Source organism: Gracilinanus agilis, chromosome 1, assembly GCF_016433145.1.
Source record: "Gracilinanus agilis isolate LMUSP501 chromosome 1, AgileGrace, whole genome shotgun sequence".
Classification (NCBI taxonomy): domain Eukaryota; kingdom Metazoa; phylum Chordata; class Mammalia; order Didelphimorphia; family Didelphidae; genus Gracilinanus; species Gracilinanus agilis.
The window spans coordinates 615,587,711-615,609,103 of record NC_058130.1 but is presented as its reverse complement, the minus strand read 5'-3'; the positions used below and the strand labels follow the sequence as shown (position 1 = coordinate 615,609,103).

Sequence of the window (21,393 nt, the reverse complement as noted above, 5' to 3'; positions counted from 1 at the left end):
TGGAAAGTTTGGCTTGAGGAACAGCAAAGAGGCCGTGGAATTGCCGTTTATGGATGGAAGTGAAGTATGAGAAGATTGGAAAGGCAAGACAGGACCAGGTGGCACAGGGCGCTGTCCTTGCAGTTCATCTTCCACACAGCTGCCAAGTTGTGATTCCTAAAGCATGTTACTTCTCTGTCTCTGCTCAAGAAGCTCCAGCATCTCCTTATTGTTTCTAAGATGGAATATACTCTCCTCTGGAATTTAAAGCTATCATACCCTTTGACTCCAACCTATCTTCCCAAGCTAATTTTATAGAACTTAGAGAAATATGGGATTTATACACACCACACACACACACACACACACACACACACACACACACACACACAGTATTATAGATGAATCAGCCTACTTGCTGTTCCTTGTATGCCACATCCTATCCCTCTGCCTTTGCACAGGAATGCCCCTCTGCCTCCTGGAACCCCCTAGCTCTCTTTGAAGTTAAGCTCATGCTGAGGTTCCTTCAGGAAGTCTTCCCTGATTAATACATAGCTCTACTCCAGCCTGGCCCAGTTTTATTAGCTCAGTCCCCTAAATACTTTGTGTTATACCTATTTTGCTTCTGTTTATCTGTACACAGGCTGTTAGCTTCAGTAGAATGTAAGCTCTATAAAGGAAGAGACTTTTTTGTTGGTATTCCTAGTGCCTGGCATATCGTAGACATTCATTAAACACTAACAGGATAATATATAAAGGCAGCTAGATGGCACAGTGGACAGAGTGATGGGCCTGGAATCAGGAAAATGAGTCTTCTGGCCTCAGACACTTACTTAGACACCGGAGAAGTCATTTAATTCTGCCTCCATTTCCTCATCTATAAAATGAGCTGGAGAAGGAAATGGCAAACCACTTCACAATCTTTGCCAAGAAAACCCCAGATGGGATCGTAAAGAGTCCAACAGGACTGAACAACTATGTACATCATCTCATTTGAATCTGATCATGAATCGGTGAAAAAAGAGAGAATAGAATGGAACAACAGGATAGAAGAGAAGAGAATAAAATGAAAGGATGTGATAGAATGACAGAATAGGAGAGAAAAGCACACCACGTGCCTTAAAGTGATATTCCCAGACCTGCTAGTCTGACTGGGTCAAAGTTAATAAGTGGTTTTGAAAAGCTACGTCAAACAGTGTCAGTAGGGACCTAAAAATGTAAACAAGGTAAAAGGTGATTTCAGAAACAAGACCTGACTCAAAATATCTACTACAGGAGGCCCAGATGAAAGTTTGTGGCAATCACACTCATTGCCACGTGCTTCTTCCCTTCCCCTGTTTCTCCAAACACAAAATTTACTGTGTTTATTGTCCTAGCAACCAAGTTCAGGCCACTATTGATTGAGTCCATCTGTGACATAGACAACTCTAAGAGTACAAGGTTGTGGTCATCTGGTGAGAATCACGTCAAAACACTGTCTGGAGACTTTCCATATAGCAGACACAGAGAACCAAATGAAGTCTGAGGTCAAAGTTCTCTGCTGCCACACACTTTTTGTTCATATGCTGGGAACTTAGTCTCAGAGTCATAACAAAGAGTATTTTCTCTCTGGACAAAAATTATTAGATTGTGGGGAGTCAGCAGCAGGGAGGATGGGTGGACTTTGGGAGAGGTCATTTTAAAAAAGGGGCATTCCTACACTTGCCCCCTCAGAGTTTGGGGGAGAAAGTGGGCCCTGGGGCAAGGAGGGACCCTTTGGAGTGAGGCCCTGGGGGTAGTTGAGGTGACATGGGGTTGTCAGTAATCATGAGGAGGAAGCATTCCTCCTCTCCCTTCCAATGTTGATAAACACTTATTTTTTAGACAAATCCTTGTTTTCCTCTATGTTGGTTATGACTGTGTATACATATATGATGATGCCGTGCTGTCCCAGAGCAATTATTTAAACAGATTGGAAAAGAAAGAGATCTGAAGTTAAAAAAATTTTTTTAAATAGAGAGAAATGGAAGATTCATTCACTCATTCATTTATTCAGTAACTTTATTAAACATCCACTATGTCCTATGAGAAATACTAAAAGATGTATAAGATACGGCCCCTGATTTCCAGGATTTCTACTCTTCATGATGCTTATACAAATAAGTATTTTTTTAAGACAAGAAGAGCCCTCTCAGATCTTCTCATTGCTATTTTGATGCCTCCTTCTGTTTTGGTCTCATAAATCTCTTTCTCTAATGTGATCTGCTTTGGGAAACAGCAATCTCTATAGTTCTTGTTCTAAGAGACCTGGGGTAAGAGAAAGAACCCTCGCCTGAGGAGAGAACAAGGTTCTGGTCCTTGCTCCACCATTAATTAATTGCGGAATACTGAGGCAAGTCACAAAAATCTTTCAAAACCTCCCCTCTATCTCTATAAGTAGGAGATTGAGCTCTTGTCTTCTAAGTCATAGGTCTTCTCTTCTGGTCTCAATATTTTCTGATTCTTTAAACAGATACAAGTATTTGCAAAATAGAACAGAAGGTTGAGAAATTAGTGGCTTTTTGAAATAGGAAATGGAGTTGCTATAATGATCCTGGCAACAAGAATTCCCCTCCAATTCATTGTAAGCTTATTTTCTCAGAAATGTAAGCTCATTTTAGTTCTCAGATGAATAAGGAAGCCAAAAATTCTGTAGAACTGAACCCTCTTATGATAAAAGGTATTTTTATTGGAAGTTTCCATTACTGTAGCAAAAATCCATAAAAGTGTTCCTCTTTTTTGTGGGAATATAAGATTGAATCCATCTGGTTACTTTTTTGGGTGTTTCCAAATTACTATTTGATTTGATGTGACAGTTGTTTCTTCTATGAACTCATCTTTTTATTTTTACATTAATATTTTCCTTTCAGACAGAATTTCCTAGACCCTACTGGCCTGTTAATTAATAATTCCTCAAAATAATGTGTTCAGAATATTTCTAAAATCATTTGCTCTTTCACTGTCAGCTTCCAAACAGAGGGGAAAAATTTCCATAGACCTTAATTTACATTATGGAGAAAAGTTATTAGATACATGGGCTTTACTATGCAGATTAAACAGAACTTTATGAGCTGATTGAATCGTTCTCATTTAAGGTTTAGAAATCCTATTAAATTTTAATTCTGGAAACCTGATGAAATGACCCAATGTTTTGCTAATAATACTTAAAGACCTCACCACTAATGATCTCCTCTGCCTCTCCCCCACTTCCTAAACTCATCAGGTCAAAAAGAGAACCCGGAGTTCTTAAAAGCTAAACTAGAAGGTCTTGGCATATGGATACAATGATGAGCTGCCCTCTGAGGACCAGTCTAGCTAAGGCCAGGGAGCCTCTTGCCCATGCTGACCCAATGGTGATTAATTTATCCGTCCCATTAACTCTGGAACACTATCAGTCCATAGAGGGATTGCCATTTGCATTTAACATCAATGGAGAGATGCTGAGACTATTGATGGATCCTTGAAATTGAAGTGTTAATAATAACCTCTCTGCTAAAGGGGCCTTGACCTGGCCCTAGATCTGTGATTTCATTGATATAGAGAATTCTCAGGTGTGAAAATTCCCATGACCTGCTTAAATAAAATAGGTGTGAATGCTCACATAACCTGCTCAAATAAAAAGGGGAGAAAAGGACCTATCTAGGAAATGATCTCATCTTTTGAAAAAAAACAACAAGACTTTACGGCTAACACATACAGTATTAAACCTGAAGCTTAGAAATCCAATAAATCTGGATGGCAAATAGTTTAACTTCTAGTCCATCTGGTTCATGAAGTAGAATGTGAATAGTCATCACCAGAGTTCCTTAAGTGTTTCTAATATTGTATCACAGTGCAGAAATATGTATTCCAGTAGGTATGGTTTCTATGGCTGACTCTTAACAAGAAAACAAATCTCTTCCTAAGGGGTTTCTAAAGATTGGCATTGAACTTTTATTTTTATTCTTATTTTTCCTCCTGTAAATGGATCTTCTCTAGAGACCTTTTTCCATGCTTTTGGATGTAGGTGATTTTTGCTATGTAATTCTCTGCTCATATGTAGAATGTTTCCTACTTCGGAGAACGGGATATATAGGGATCCCTACATAGAATAATAGTTGCTGCTGGGAATTTTAGACATCATCTAGTCCAGCCTTCCTCATTTTAAAAATGAGGAAACTGAGACCCAGGGAAATTAAGTGACCTGTTCAAACCCAGGGTACTATAGCCCATAGCTCCCTAATACAATGAACTCTCACAGACTGGATCCAATATGGAGACCTGACCCCAAGATGGGCAATTTCTCTCTTTGATTCATTTAGTTTACTTTCTCTCTTTGATTAACATTGGGCCTGATTCCAGTACCCTGTTAGTTTAGGTTTGATTTGGGGATGAAATGAAGCACTCATTGAACAGTTACCAAACAGAAATTTCCTTAGCCCCAATAGCCAGACTATACAACAAAGACTGCCTCCCATCTCTCATCTTCAGATGGAAAAATTATCAGCAGGGCATAGTGTGGTGACTCCCAGAGTATTCAGACATCCACCAAGATCACTCCACATGGGTGGGATTTTTTTCATACCCTTAGGTGACCAGGAAACTTTGTCAAAGGAGGAAGAGTTCAAGTAGGTACTGGGGACAACTTTGTCACCTTTTAGGGAACTAATACCTGTTTCAGAGAAACTGAGGAACCTTGGTCCTATCACATATGCAGTTGCTCCAGAAAAATCTCCTATATAATGTAATACAATTCATGCTTAGGTCACCCCAAATGTGGGATACAAGGTCCCCAGATACTATACAAGCACTCAAGATACCAAATACATGTCAGATACAACACATTTTTTTCCCCAGCACCAAAAGTGCATAAAATGCAAAGTACTCAAAGGAGCCCAAAATAGATGTAGAAACACCAACCAAATAGTCCATAAGTTCTCCCTGAAAAGGAACTAAAACTTTGACATTCCAGTGAATCTCTCCCACAGAATCAGCATAGACTCCCTAAGACCTATAGTATCCCCAGTGTTTAGCACAGTACCTGACATATAGTAGATACTTAATACATACTTATTGATTGATTAATTGACTGACTAAGGCTCTGGAGGAAGTACTGCTTACCCTCACCCTAACATCAACAACGTTGCTCTCCAAAATTCTCATCGCTGCTTGAACTGATTTCTATGATTCTCTCCTTCATTCTGGTTAATTTCCAGGGATGTACTCTTTTAAAAACTATTTTATTATATTTTCTTTATACATTTTTCTGAACTACACATAAAAGATTCTTAAATGTTCATTTTTTAAATATTGAGTTCAAATTCTCTACTTCCTTCTCTTTCTTCCCACCTCCTTGAAAAGGCAAGCAGTTTGATATAGATGAGACATGTGAAATCATGTAAAACATTTCTGTCTAATCCATGTTCCTAAGAAAGAAAACTCTAAGACATAAAGAAGGGCAAGGGTAATGAAAATAGAGTTAAGTGACCTACCTAATTCATAGCTAGAAAGTGTCTGGGGCTATATTTGAACCCAGGTTTTCCACCTTCAGGCCTGGGGCTCTATCCACTATGCCACTTGGCTGCCTCTGGGCATTAACTTTAAAAATTCTTTTCGATTCCCATTTGGTAAAATTTCTCTTTTCAGCCTTCAAACAGGACTCCAGTAGCTAGGATGACAAGATTGCTGAAAAGGTAATGATTTAATTTTTTGTTTACCAATAAAATAACCTTGCTAATATACTCTTAAACAGACCTATGATGTGATTTATGTGGATCCTGGCTTCAGTGATACAGATTTTTAACCTACTCATGCCTGACAACAACTCTCATCCACATCCTCCCATAAGTGTGTCCAGAGCATCCACCCAAGATGCAGGGGCCTTCCTCCCTATCTCTTAACAGCATGGAGATACTAATTGAACATGTGGGTTATCCACTGGTTCTTCCTTTCTCTCATAGTATGACCAGCTCTTCTTTTTTCTCTCATACACTTCTTTGATGACATCCTTTACTCTGCTTCTCCTTCATATTCCCTGTTTGTAACATGTTTAATGCCTAGTCACACCTATTATATGCCTTTTGTAATGCAAGGATGCAACAGAGGCTTTTGCTCTAGCAAGAGTCAACTGTAAACTTCCTGGCAGTTAGAACTCTTGGAATGTTCACAAAAGTTCAGTTGGAACCTGAGGCTTGAAGAGAGCTTAAGGTCCAACTGAGGCTCTGCTTTTGGCTTTCAGCTTTGCTTTGGTCTGTGCTTTTTGTCTCTGGCAATTTGAACCTAGTTGATTTCTCTGGACCTTTCCCTGAACTTCTTCATATTATACCCCTATTATCTTACCTGATTTTCTCTTTGGGCTCTGGTAGGAAGGGTGGTTTTGGTTTTGGTGATTAGACTTTGTGGGTTTAGTTTTTTGTAAACAAGTAGGACATCTTTAAATCAACATGTCCCTTATTTTATTGATCTAGTATATACTTTACTTTAAGGCAGCCAAATCTTCTGACTGGGAGAGCAGGCTCTCCCTCAGTCTAACCCTCTCCTGACCCTTTCCCCAGCTTCAGTTTCTCCCTAGCGGCTAATACAAAAACCTAAACCCCTCTCTTCTTTCTGATCAACCCTGATATTAATAAACCCCCTTTGTTACCTACTCAAATCCTCTGGTGAATCATTGTGTCGAAAATTTAAGCAAGGGTTGAAGAGGGAAGGAATTATTTTCTCTTTTATTTCTTGAGGGAACTGCGGGCATCTATCTTGGCAGGAAGTCCTTACCGGAGACTTCCTTCTGCTGCCATCAGTTTCACTGGCAGGGAGTAGCCTCCCTCAAAGGACTTTAGAAACTAACAAGAGAAAGCCCTCAAGGCAGATTTAAACACTTCTGACTGGCCCAACTCCTTTGTGTCCATAGGGATACCTTTCCTGCCTTGAAGGCTTCAGCCTATCTTCCCCAGTATCCTTTGTCTCTAGCCTCAGCCTCTAGCCTATTTTAAGCTGCCTCTCCTGAATACCCCATCTATTCCCTCACCATCCAATATACCACCTCATTCATTCCTTCCCTACATTCAGCCATCCCCTTCATTCTTCCTTCCTATACCTACTTCACCGTTATCCCTCCCTTTAACCTAAAGATTAAAGATTTGCCTCATCTCTTTATAATGTTTACTGTTGCCTTCTGGGTGATCTTAATTTTCAATTCTTTGGATACTCTAGTGTATCATATTTTTTAGTCATGCAATAACACTAGAACTATATTAACATTTTAAAACCCGAGCCTTTGTTTTAGGAGGAAATTTGGGAACATTTTAGAAGCTATGAAAGAGTACAAAGTAAACCCACGTAAATCAGTGGCTTTTCTATTTACCAACAACAAAGTTCAGTAGCAAGAGATAGAAAAGGAAATTCCATTTAAAATAACAGTAAACATAAAATACCTAGGGGTACACTTACCAAAACAAACCCAACAACTATACGAACACAATTACAAAACTCTTTTCATAAAAAGGCAGACCTAGACGATTAGAAAAATACTAATTGCTCATGGATAAACTGAGCCAATATAATAAAATATTATAAATAATAAAATATATTAATAATAAAAATATGTAATATTACAATATAATAAAATAGTATTTGAAAATTATTTACCAGTATATTCAGTGCCATACCAATCAAACTATCCAAAAAAACCTATGAATTTTCTGAAATTCAGGACAGCCTACTCTTCTCTTATTCCATTTTTTTAAACCCTTACCTTCTGTCTTAAATCTTTTTTTAAACCTTTATCCCCTTTCTTAGAACCAATGGGGTTAAGTGACTTGCCCAGGGTCACTCAGCTAGGAAGTGTCTGAGGCCAGATTTGAATTTAGGACCTCCCGTCTCTGTCTGGCTCTCAATCCACTGAGCCACCTAGCTGCCCCTTCTTATTCCATTCTAATTCTAACCCATTGACCATTTATAATATCTGTCTAAGATGACAGATGTGTATATAAACACTAATGAATGAGCCCTGAGCCCTATAGGTTGTCTAACTGACTACCTATCATAATCTGAACAGGCATTCTTTATCCATTTGGTTTTCCTTGGGTGGAGAGGCCAAACTTTTTTTTTTTTAATTAAAAATTTTTTTTAAGACCTTAACTTCTGTGTATTGGCTTCTTGGTGGAAGAGTGGTAAGGGTGGGCAATGGGAGACTTGCCCAGGGTCACACAGCTGGGAAGTGTCTGAGGCTGGATTTGAACCTAGGACCTCCCGTCTCTAGGCCAGACTCTCAATCCATTGAGCTACCCAGCGGCCCCCCATGGTCAAACTCTTTTGAATGACTTTTGAGCTCACTTATGCATCTTTTCAATATTAAAGAGTTCGGCAATAATGCCATCTGTAGATAGGAGACAATGAAAATATTGGAAATTCCCCTTTGACTTGGACTTTACATTGTACCATCTCCATGATAGCAATGGATGTCTGGTAAGAAAATCTTTTTCTGTTCTATGCCTTGTTTAATAGTGATATCAGGGGGATTAATCAGTAAGGTTATCTCTATTGTTATATTCTTCAAAGAATCTTATAAATTTTTGGTGTGAGCATGGCAAACAACTTATTGAGGGAGAACCTTTAAGGTAGCATTTTGTTCTTTTGAATCAAATTCTTTTTTTTTTTTAGTAGTGATTGGGGATCTTATAGTCCCTATATTTTTCTATCACTTTCTCTTAAAATTTTTATTTTTTTATTCATTCCAAATTTTACAAAACCAAATAAAACAAGCTTTTTCATGTACAAAGAAAAAGATTTTACATAAATGAAAACACAAATCTCATATATTTAACTTACTTTTCTTCATATCTACATAAATCCCATTCACAAGTGTTCCAGCTCCTTCCTACCCTCCCTGTATCATAGAAGGTATCTTCCTGGAGACCAACATGTTCATATAAATTGTCTTTCATGTTTTGACCTTTTAGTTCGCTTTCCGGAGGTAACATTCAGAGTTTATTCTTCCAGCATTAATTCTGTAGCTGTTTATAATGTTCTTCTGGCTCTACTCATTTCACTGTTCATTATCTCATATAGTTCTTCCTAAGTTTTTTTTTTAAATTAGCCTGTTCATTGCTTCTTATTGCACATATAATAATCCATCACAATCATATGCCACTATTTGTTTAACCATTCCCCAGTTGATGGGCATCTCCTCAATTTCCAATTCTTTTCCACCACAAAGAGATTTGCTATAATTATTTTTGAACATATGGATTCTTTTCTTTTTTTTCCTGATTTCCTTGGAAAAGAGAATCAACAAAGTATTGCTGAGTCTAAGGTTTTACACACAATTTTATAACTCCCTGGGTTAATTCCAAATTGTTCTCCAAAATGATTGGGTCATTCGCATCTCCACTAACAATGTATTAATGTTCCCATTTTTCCACATCCTCTCCTACAATTGTCATTTTGCCTTTTTGTTATTTTTGCCAGTCTGAGTAGGATAAGGTAATATCTCAGAGTTGTTTTGGTTTGCATTTCTCTAATCTAAAGCATTTTTCACATACCTATATATGGATTTGATTTTTTCATCTGGAAATCATCTGTTCATATCTTTTGCCCATCTGTCATTTGGGGGATGGCTCTTATTCTTATAAATTTGACATAGTTGTTTATATATTTTAGATAGGAGACCTCTATCTGAGAAATTGTCTATAATTTTTTTTCTCCCAATTTCCTACTTTCCCTCTGCTCTTGGCAGCATTTATTTTATTTGTACAAAAACTTTTCAACTTAATGTACTCAAAATTATCCATTTTACATTTCAGTGCTCTCCATCTCTTGTTGACTCATAACTTTTTCTCCTATCTATAAATCTAACAGACAGTATGTTCCTTACTCTTCTAATTTACTTGTGATATTTCCTTTTATGTCTATATCATTTAACCATTTTGATCTTATCTTAGTAAATGGTATAAAATATAGGTCTATACCTAATTTCTGCCAACCTAACTTCCAATTGTCCTAGCAATTTTTACCAAATAGTGATTCCTTATCCCCCAAACCTGGCTCTATGCTTGTGTCAAATATGAGATTATTATAATCTTTTACTGCTGTATGTCTCTTCTACTGATCTACCTTTCAGTTTCTTTGCCAGTACCAGATAGTTTTGATAATTGTTACTTTATATATAATTTAAAATCTGACACTGTTAAACCTACTTCTTTTACACTTTTTATTAATTCTTTTGATATTCTTGATATTTTGTTCTTCCAAATGAATTTTATTATTATTTTTTCTAACTCAATAAAATAATTTTTTGGTAATTTAATTGGAATAGCAATGAATAAGTAGATTATTAGTTAGTTTCATGATGATAAAAATGTGGTCTGCTATGGAGCATTATTTTCAACAGCCAGTCTTGTTCTTTTTAATATCTTCTTCAAGGAAGTCTTCAAGATGCATGTAGATTATTCTGATAAATATTTTATATAGATGAGACAGTAGGCATTTGAGTTGGTAGCTATTGATATTCCCTCTGTTGCCTTTTGTGGTAGTAATAAACAAACCACCTTAGTCAGCAAACTTTCACTAGCATATTCTACTTAATTAATAGTTAATTTGAGGAAAGCTTTTTTTAATTAATATTTTACTCTATTAAAGTGCTGAATATATACTTTGTAATGCCAAGACTTTCCTTTTGTTTCTTAGTAGAGGATGCCTTTTATTTTTTATATTATTTTATTTTTAAACCTTACCTTCTGTCTTAGAAGCAATACTAAGTATTGGTTCCAAGGCAAAAGAGCAGTAAGACCTAGGCCAGTGATGGTGAACCTATGGCATGGTGCCAAAGATGGCACCCAGAGCCACCCTTCGTCCCCTTCCCTCCCCCTACTTTGTTACTAGCAAGGCAGAGGGACTTGACAGAGCTTCACCCCTCCCCCTCTCCACCATGCCTGACTACATTTTTTTCCCATTCCCTGCTCCTCTGCCCAGGGTGGGCAGCTCACAGAACACAGAGCTGGAGGAGAGCAGAGCATTCTGGCCACTCCCCTCCTCTTTTTCACTTGCACTGAGGACATTCCTCACTTTACCCACCTCTCCCTCCAGCAGCCCAATGGGAGCACTTCCTCCCTCCCCTGTGGGAGCACTTAGTGGGGGGTGGGGCATGGCATGGCACATAGTCTCTGGGGGAAACAAGCATGGCACCCCGGTTTGGGAGTGGGGTTGGGGGGGGCTGGCACTCTGTGTCTAAAAGGTTCGCCATCACTGCCCTGGACTATGGAGTAGAGAGGGTTATAAACCACATGGGAATCAGTGGTGTGAGGCTAGAAGGTATCTTCCTCCACACAGGTTATTGCTTGTGTGTGTAAAGAATGTAAAGAATTTTTTTGCTTCATGCATATAAATAGGTTTTGCACTGATGGTGTGGTTCCTGGCATCCCCATTAGCATGGATAGTTAAACTGGCTGGCCATCTGGGCAGTTCCTTATCAGATATGGTGGATGATCTGATCTGAGCCTTGCTAGTCATAGTGCTCTCAGTCAAGCACTGAGCATTTATTAAGCACTTTCGACATAGACCAGACATGGTCCTTCCCTCAAGGACTTGAGCTCACTGTCTAATGGGAGAGACAACAAGCAAATCAATATGTACAAACAAGCTCTGAAAAGGATAAATAGGATATAAGTAATAGGGAAAATACTAGAATGAAGACGATTTGAGAAAGGCTTCCTGTAGAAGATGAGATTTAAGTTGTCACTTAAAGGAACCCAAAGAACCCAAAGAAATCTCAAAAATCATCTACACGGAGAAAAAGAGAGGGAAGGAAGATGTTCAAATGGAAAGAACATGAGTCAGAATTCGACTTCCCGATGTGTATCCTTGTCCTGTGTCTGACAGCTCTATTCTCCCAATCTGAGTAAAGGTTCCTGCTTATGTTGGGTCTGTCCAGTCACTTTCATTATCCTGATGCCTGAATCGGGGCAGCATCCCAAGACAATGTTCCCACTAGGCTAGCTCTGTCATAGCTGCTGCTAGACAGTCTCCTCCCCGCCAGCCCCTCCACTAGATCCATGACCTTTCAGGGATGCTTCTTTATTGGATGTTGCTTCCCTCTCATATAGCTTCAGCTGAAGTCATTAGCTACAGTGCCATCTTTTCCTCACAAAAACCTGAGGCTTTTTTTATGCCTCTTTGAGAAAAGTAGCTACTGGGAAACAGCTACTGTGAATGAACACTGGATCACTTTTAGTGGTGATAAAATATGACGTTTACACTTGAAATACAGGCAGCTCAGTGACTTAAAGATCAGCTTGAAGAGCATTAGTCTTAACACTTCTGTGATGGAGACCTATGAAAGTGAGATTGCTAAGGCCCTCTTTTGGCTCGCAAAGCAAGCTTTTACAGCTGAGCCACAGTGCTCTGAAATGTTTTGTTTACAGTGGACCTGCCTAACTGAACTTTATAAACGGTGCTTTAATAAAATGTAGGGGGAGGGCAAAGGGTGGGCAGTTTGTGGTTAGAGGTGGAGTGAGGGGGATTGAGGGAGGTGCAACTAGAAGCAGAAAGAGCCAACACTGACAGTTAGGAAACATTTTTAACCTACTTCCTTACTTTGCCTTCTATGTTCAGATTTCTGCTTTTATCCCAGAGCTAAGGACTTCCCTGGCTTTCAGCTTATTAGGCAGCCTAAAGATTGGACTGCATGTTTGTGCCTTTACTGTTTGTTATATAAAATGATATAATCAAGAAATAAAATGTCTGAAGAATTTTTATTACCCACCTCAGCACTTTATCTAGTGGCCTTTGGCTGATGTGATTGGAAGAAAGAGAAAAACCATATTTAGTTCTATTTTATGTAAAGTAAGAACTTATTCCTTTGAAACATTAAAGAAACATAATTTTGTTTTGTTTTTTTAAACCCTTACCTTCAGTCTTGGAGTCAATACTGTGTATTGGTTCCAAGGCAGAAGAGTGATAAGGGCTAGGCAATGGGGATCAAGTGACTTGCTCAGGGTCACACAGCTGGGAAGTGTCTGAGGCCAGATTTGAACCTAGGACATCCAGTCTCTAGGCCTGGCTCTCAATCCATTGAGCCACCCAGCTGCCCCCAAGAAATATAGTTTTAAATTTTCTTTCCTGTCTTCAATATTTTCATTTATTAAATATTGGTTTTTATTAGGGAAAAGAGAATATATTCTTTACATAGTATTAATTGGAAATATCAGGTTGGTTTTGTTTGTTTGACTTTTCTTTGAGAACTCAGAAAAAATCCATGTACTTATTATCTTCTTACTGTCCTATGTATTTCTAGGAGTTTAATGTAGGCCACCAAAACTCACACCACACACACACACACACACACACACACACACACACACACAAATTGAACTATGATACATTTAGCTTGGAAGCTGAGTTTTTCAGGGACATTTGTACCTATTTATTTATAACCCTGATCTCAAATCCTTTTAGAAAAGTTATGCTTCAGAGATTTTGAATGCCAAGGAATGATGATCATTGAATATAATGTTTAAATAACATGAGCTCTTTGTGTTTAAATTGTAAACATGAAAATCTGCACCATTTTTTTTTACTAGGGAGGTCAGAGCACCCTTATACAAAAGTATGGGGGTGAGACATGTTTGAATGTAAACCAGTTTGACTGGAAAATGAAAAGTATTTGAGGAAGAGTAATGTGTCATCAGCCTGGAAAGATAGGTTGGACCCAGATGGAATGGACGATATGCAAATAATGACACATGTGCAAGATATACACAGTCCTAAATGAATACTAATCTTAGAGGTGTCAACCCGAAAAAAAAATACAGAACTATCAAAGTAATTACAACAGTGGGTCTTTAATGGGAGCAAGGAGATTATAATTGAGAAAACAATATAGATCATTCATCCTGGGATTATTATCTCAAGGAGCCACACAGAAGCACTGGATCTTCTTCTAACTACAGTAAAGAGGGTGCTTAAATACATTTTAAGAAAAGGAGGTGGGAGCAACAGCCAGGTTACATTGAATTCACTGAAGCTTGGGAAAGATGCAATAGCCAGAGTCAGGAAAGCTTGAGAAAAACACAATGGCCAAGGTGACTGGAAAGGTACTTAAGGTTTGATTGTCTTCTTTAACTCTGGGCCTAGGAAAGAGGCAAAACCAATTCATAATCGTTTTGCTTTTTATCTGTCTGTTGAGTTCTTTGTTTTTAAAGCTCTCGGAGAGTCAGTAATGGGATAAACTAAAAAAAACTAGGTCATCAGAAGGGACAAACAACCTTGAATCTATTTAATTATCTGCCTTCTTTACAGGACCTCATCTTTAGTCTGCTTCTATTCTTCCACAGTGGTTAGCACACTGCCTCCTAAAAACTCTGAGACCTGTGACACTGGACCGTCTGATACTCTCCAAATAAACCAGCTCCCCAAATAAACTTCTCAACTTCGGCTGTTTGCTCTTTTTCTTCACCCCGTTCCCCAACTCATTGTGCCTTCTGGAAAGGCTGCTCAAAAATTTATTTATTGTGTTATATCTCATTATATCATTTCCTATTTAACTCCTTTCAGCTTCTTTTATTATTTTATTTTTTAAAAAACCCTTACCTTCTGTCTTGGAGTCAATACCCAGTATTGACTCCAAGGCAGAAGAGTGGTAAGGGTAGGCAATGGGGGTGAAGTGACTTGCCCAGGCTCACACAGCTGGAAAGTGTCTGAGGTCAAATTTTAACCCAGGACCTCCCGTCTCTAGGCCTGGCTCTCAATCCACTGAGCCACCCAGCTGCCCCCTCCTTTCAGCTTCTAACCCTCACTGAGACATGGTTCTCTTCCCTTCCCCCATAATGCATCCATCCCTGGCTACCCTTTCCATATCATACCATTCTTTCCCATCCCCAGAGCTGAACTTTAAGGACAGCATTGAGGTCAGAGGAGTTCACCAAACAAAAGCGCACCATCTAGTCAGTTCAATAAGTTATTAGGAAGTCTCCAACGACCCCTTACAATAAGAGTCCCCAAAGCTTACCTCTCTTTAAGCTCAGCAAGATGGGAGGCAGAGGGGAGGGGAGTAGAAGTTTCTCCCCCCCCCCAAAAAAAAACACCTTATATAAAAAGGCAAAATTTTAAATAAGAGTGAGAATAGGAGCAAAAGAAATGCTCTGGGAAAATCTGAGGGCTCTCACTCAAAACTGTAGTTATGCTACCTGGAAAGGAGTTAAACAAAATTTCCTTCAAACTTACTTGGGAGTCGGACAGTTCCCTGTGAATTCTTTTCGCCTATGTTAAGGGCGGAGGTGGGGAGGGGGAGGTCTTAGTGCTTTGGCGTGCCCCTTCTCGTCCTCTCTACTGCACTCACAATTCAATCACTCACTCCCTTAATGTTTTTGCTCCTAAACCATTTTAACTGTAGGAATGGAAAAATTGTTTGAGATAAATTTGGTACAAAGTGGTTTTGATATTCTGATTGATAAACACTTATCAGAAAATCTTGTGCCTTCCTCTCGTCTTTTCCCTACCTCTACAGTCTCTAGTAGTTTCTCTTTAAATAAAAGCAGTCCGACCGTACATCCCCTTCGTGTGTTTAAAGACTCCCCAGCCCTTCCGCGTTAAGGGAGACCAAAGGAGATTAAGCTGGGAGGTAGGGGGCTGCAAGGGTTCCGCCCTCCTGCTAACCTTTCTGTTTGCTTCGTGGCGCCACAAACTGTCCTAGCCAGACCCAGCTAGGGCTGGGAAGGTTGCTAAGGTTCCGCTAGGTCACGTAACACAGCTTCTGTCTGAGGGCACGTACTTTGGAAAGATGCCAGAATGAAGAGACACCCAGGAAAATGGGTGGTGTCTGTCTAGCTGGAGAGCCAACTCCCCGGGCCAGGACAGTTTTACATAGTCAAGCCTTTCCCCCTTACCTCCGCCCATTCCAACTTCCCTTCTCTGGGCTGTTTTAACCATCCCCTCAGCCCCACCCCCGCCACCACCACTGGGCAGCTTGCGCATTGCCCAGGAAGTTCGCCTAGAGGCCGAAGCCCTCCCCGGGAACCAGGCAACGTGTTTGAACTGAGTTGCGTGCTCGCGCGCAGCTAGGGCTGGAGGGGAAAGGGAGGAGGGGAGGTACGTGCGCTGAAGTCGGTGGTCAATGTCTTACTGTACTTCCTCCCTTTCCAGAGGTCTCCGCCTTCGCCCCAGACACCGCCCCCTGCTCGATTTACACACCCCCTTCCAACTCGGCCTCGGTGGAGCCCTCTAATTTCGGCCTTTCCTTTACCTCCTCTACTTTCCACGTCTCTCCTCTCCCGGAGCTGAAAAGAAAGGCATGCCCTCCCCGCCTCCTACACTCCTGCGCCGCTCGCACTCCCTTAGTAGAAAGAGCGATTCGCTTTTCGATCGGTTTTCCCCAGCCGAAATTTCAGTTATTTTCTGTGTGGGAGATAGCTCAGCGCCGGGTTTTTGAAACAACGAGAAAGGAAGAAAGTGTAGGGATTGGTAGTTTCGGCTAGGAATTGGACATTTAGAAAGCGTCCAGATTTTCTAGGAAGGTCTTCAAAATCAATACCGTCAAAAAACACACTGACCCCACGGACCTAAGCTTATGCCTCTCCTTTGAAGAAGTCTTCATTTGTTTGCTGAGTCGGATTGAGGATGTATATCTAGGATGGATTTCCCATGCCCTGAATAGGTTTCTACCTGGAGGCAGGAAAATAGGAGGTGATAGTCTAACTGATGACCAGCAAAGGTTAGTTATGCGCGAAATTCTCCTTCGATCGCTTTATAAAACCAGATGCAACCTGGAGAAGTGAAAATGGCATGTTATTCTACACCCAGGTAATAATAGTTCACAATTTATACAGCCCTTTAAGATTCGTAAGGCTCTTTACACACATCACCTTATTTGGTCCACAAAGTAATCATATGAAAATGATGCTATGGTTATCGCTATGGTACAGAGGAGTGAACAACTTCAGAGGGGCTGAAACTTGTCTAGACACAAAGCTAAGAAGTTTCCTGTTTGTATTCGAGGAAAATCAAGTAAATTGGTTTTGCAAATATTTTTATTTTTCTTATCTTAGGGCTGTTGCACAGTCCCGCCCTCAGCTCCTCCTAAATTGCGTACTTGTTTGGCGTGTCCAAATTGAGCCATATGAGGTGAATCCATCCCAGAAAACCTTGCCCCGGGGGCCCCCTCAGGTAGAGCGATGGCGAAGTCTCCCCTTCTCCGTAGTTAGGTCCCTCCCACAGCCCATCACAGGTTCGATTCTAGTTCTGGATCCAAAGAAGGGCTATCCTTCCGTTGGTTCCCTCCTCCCACCCCAGCTTTCCCCCCTTTCCTTTGTTAGTGTCAGCTAAAACTCGGAGACTCCGAAGTGGAAGAGTTCTCGGGCAGAGCCTCGGGCAGATTTGGGGGTTTGGGGCGAGTCTAGTTAAGAAAGCTTTTCTTCTACACATGCAGCTATGCAATAAAATACTGAGGCTGACCAAGAAGCCCCATAGCCCACGAAAGAGACCAGAAGAAAGAGGCTGCCCTATCCAGGAGTCCCAGGGGGGCGCAGTCGGGGCTCAGTAGTTTCATGGAGACCCATGCTCCCCAGATACAGAGTTTAGAGTCTTCAGGTTCGATGCCCTACGGAGACCCGCAGCTAGCCGAGGAGGACCCAGTTCCAAGGACCCTTCGACTGGGAGGGAGCGGCGGCGGAAGCGGCCACAATTGCCCGGACGCTCTGACTCAGAGTCCCCCCTCTTCTCCAAATGGCAGCCCCCAGCTCCCGGAAAGAGATGCCAGCCTCTTGGAGCGTGAGCTGCTGGATGCCCGCCGCTGCTTCCGCGCCCGTTCCTTCTCCCTGCCCCCGGGTCCCATCCTGGAAGCAGCCAAGTTACTGCAGCAGCAGCAGCAACAACAGCAGCAGCAGCAGAGGCTTCAGCCTCAGCCTGGGGATCCCGGAGCTGAGTGGGGCACAACAGCCCAAGAGGAGGAGCTGCTGAGCCCGAGCGCCTGTTGCACCAAGTGCAAGAAGCGGGTGCAGTTTGCCGATTCGCTGGGGCTCAGCCTGGCCAGCGTGAAGCACTTCAGCGCGGCCGAAGAGCCTCAGGTGCCCCCAGCCGTGTTCTCCCGCCTCAAGAGCTTTCCCATGCGGGAGCGGGACCTGGAGCAGATAGGGGACCTGCTGGCCGCGGCATTCTCCCCGCTCCTGCTGGAGGGCAGCAGCCCTAGTCCGGACTCGGCCCAATCGCTGCCCCGCCTGCGGCCTCTCTTCCAGCTGCCGGGGCCAGGCGGAGCTGCTTCTGAGCTTCTCCATTTACAGCGGGTGTGCCTGGAGCAGATAGACTGCGGCGCGCCACTCTCCCTCGAGGTGAAGGGCTCCGGCCGGGTGCTGCGCTGCGCAGGGCCCCGCGAGGTGACCGTGCGCTACACCTTCACCGAATGGCGCTCCTTCTTGGACGTGCCCGCCAAGCTGCAGTCCAGCCAGTCAGCCCAACTAGACGCGCAGGGACAAGAAGAGCAGCCCGGGCGAGCTCTCCTAGACCTAAGGCCCAGGAGCTCCGAGGACCGGGCTGGGGAACCCGGCGAACTGGACACCGAGCGCTTCCATTTTTCACTGTGTTTGCCTCCGGGACTGCTACGAGAGAACACCGAGGAGGGGAATCCAGGCTTCGAAGTCCACTTCGCAGTCTGTTATCGTTGTGCGCAGGGCGAGTTCTGGGACAACAACGCTGGGGCCAACTACACCCTGAGGTGCCGTCCGGGTCTCTGCCAGTTGCAGCATCCAGTGCAGGTGCCTTCTGAGGGCAGCCTAGAGGGCACTTAATGAACCGATGATCTCCACTTCCCTTTTCCTCCTCCCAAATGCAAACATTTGCCCACTGGTTAGACTTGCAGACTTGGGGGACGGGATGGGGATGGGTGTGGAGGGAAAGAGGAAGAAGGGACAAACTCAGGAAACTTTGGGTCTCCTTCGGTGACTTGAAGACTTGAGTTGGGGGTGTGAGGTTGTAGGAACTTTTCTGGGTGATCCCATTCTCATCCATAAACTCCTTGGGATTTTTATTTTGGATTGGGAGGGAGAGGGAAGAGAAGGGGATGCAAAGAAGCTTCCAAAAGAAAAGCTCTGCCTATGCTGCTTGTTGTAAACGGGGCGGGGGCGAGGTGTGGGGGGAGGAGGGAGGTTGGAAATTTGGGAAGAAGATACTAAATCCCTCTTTCTCCAAAGTGATTTCTGTGAATGAAATTTAAAGAAAGTCTCCAAGAATACAGCCAAATTAGAGAAATGTCCCGAAGGAAGAAGAGCTTTCTTTGCCTGGAAGGAAAGCGTACTTTGTTAGAAAGATGTTTTAACTAAGGGGACATTGCACCTGTTTCATTCTCCAGACTAGGGGGTACAGTGGCCCAGAGAAAAGAAACTAACGATAATAAATCACAGGAAAAGAGGGTCCTGCCTATGGGGTGCTACAGGTATTTTATGGGTTGCCCTAAAGTTGAGGGGGACACCTGGACAGGGAATCTGGAGGTTAGTCTGGACTTAGACACATATGTTTCTTGGGAAAGTTTGTAGCACATGCAGATTTCTTCCTTTATGAACTGTCAAATACCCAAGATTCTTTCTGTATAGCTCACCCATTTTTGATATGAAAAGCATTTTTAAGGGGAATGGGATGCCCACTGAATGGCTGAATTCCACCCCCCTCCACTTTTGCTGCCTTCAGGTTTTAGAAGCCTTGGCTGATGGTTTGTCAGGTTGATAATATATGCACTTTAAATATTCTCAGTGTTTTTAAAACTTTGCTTCCCTCCTCCGGTCTCCCCAGTGTGGAAAAAGCTCTGGTTTTCCTTTATGCGCTGAAATGCCTAATTTCTGCCATCCCTAGCTAAAATACAAATTTTTCAGAGAGGAACTTCTTAAATGATATACTCGGTAGATTATTTTGAAGTGCCAGTCATTTAGTTGATCTGTGTGAACAAGTGGAAAAAAGTATTTCTAGCAGGTGCCTATAGGCAGGAGCTTTTAACAACAGCTAGATTAGAACTACTACTCAACGCTGCCATTAGCAATTAGAGATCTTGGATTCTCCCTGAAGACCAGGGACAAAAAAGCATTTAAAGGTCGTTTTCCAGGAGAGCAGGCAGTTCAGCAATAACTTGACAGTGAAAGGTGATAAAACCCAGCCTAGCAAGTGAAATGAGTTTAATGGTGCCCCAATATAACACATCTGTGCTGCTCAGCTGCCACCTGGATTATTGACACATTCTAAGGCTGGACTGACTTATTAATGCATTCTCCTTGGCTGCCAGAAGTTAGAACTATAATGTAGCCAGCCGTTCATCTATGATTGAATGAGAGAAGCGGTCATACATAACGAGAACTGGAATGTCTTCACTAGTCTATGTGCTGATTTCAATTTTCTTTTAATGGAGCTCCATTGCTTGACTAGTACAATTAGTTATGGGTGGAATGATAGTTATTTACAGTATTTATGGTCATCCCTGCAGCACATTGGAGAAACAGGGAGGCTTTAAAAAAAAAAAAAGAACATTCGGTGTTGATAAGAGTTGTGCTTGATAAAAGCACTACTTTCATAACACAAGTTGAGCTTTTTCTTAATGGATTTTGCCACTTGGGATAAGTCTTTCTTAAGCAATACTTTCAAACCATATACATTAGCAGTTTTGGTTGGAATAAGTACTCCCACCAAAAACTCAACTCATATGTGTTATCAGTGCCAGAGACTATTAACTCACTAGCTGCCTTTTTTACTTATAGTAATTTACAACAGAAAACAAATTGGAATATCTAAAGTTTGGCACAAGGCGTCTTTTTCAAGGAGTCTTTGTAGCTTCATGGAAAACATGACAATTCTCTTTGATACTTTTCTTATCTCAAAGCATTCAATACCTTAGGCTGCAGAGATGTTCAGGGAATTTATTTTGGGACAGGTGTCCTTCATCGATATGGTTGGCATAAGCAAATATTACATTAATAACAATAATTGTTAATAAACAATTCTGACTGCATTGTGGCAGTCAGAATTGCCTATTTAAATATCATCAGACTAATTTTCATAAAACTAAAGTAATTAAATATATTAACTATAGAATGTAGTAACTCTAACGTACCCCAAACTGACTCAAATACACAATAATTTGAGAATAGATTATAGCAACAGAAGTTTACAGCAAAATACCCTTAAAAAATTAAATGAGGGGACAGCTAAGTGATTCAGTGGAGAGAGAACCAAGTCTGGAGACAGGAAGGCCTGGGTTCAAGTGTGAATATGGGCAAGTCACTTAATCCCAATTGTCTAGCCCTTAACACTTTTGCTTTTGGAACCAATACTTAGTATTGATTCTAAGACAGAAGGTAGGGGGCAGCTGGGTAGCTCAGTGGATTGAGAGCCAGGCCTAGAGACAAGAGGTCCTAGGTTCAGATCTGGCCTCAGACACTTCCCAGCTGTGTGACCCTG

At 41.5% G+C, this 21,393-nt stretch overlaps 1 protein-coding gene across 1 annotated transcript; it reads left to right on the top strand.

Moving 5' to 3' along the window:
• The first annotated feature begins 16,980 nt into the window (after positions 1 to 16,980).
• Positions 16,981 to 18,766, top strand: PPP1R3G (protein phosphatase 1 regulatory subunit 3G). The gene has a single exon (XM_044658162.1). The coding sequence runs from the start codon at positions 17,508 to 17,510 to the stop codon at positions 18,741 to 18,743; it is 1,236 nt and encodes a 411-aa protein (XP_044514097.1). The 5' UTR covers positions 16,981 to 17,507; the 3' UTR covers positions 18,744 to 18,766.
• Positions 18,767 to 21,393: the final 2,627 nt, after the last annotated feature.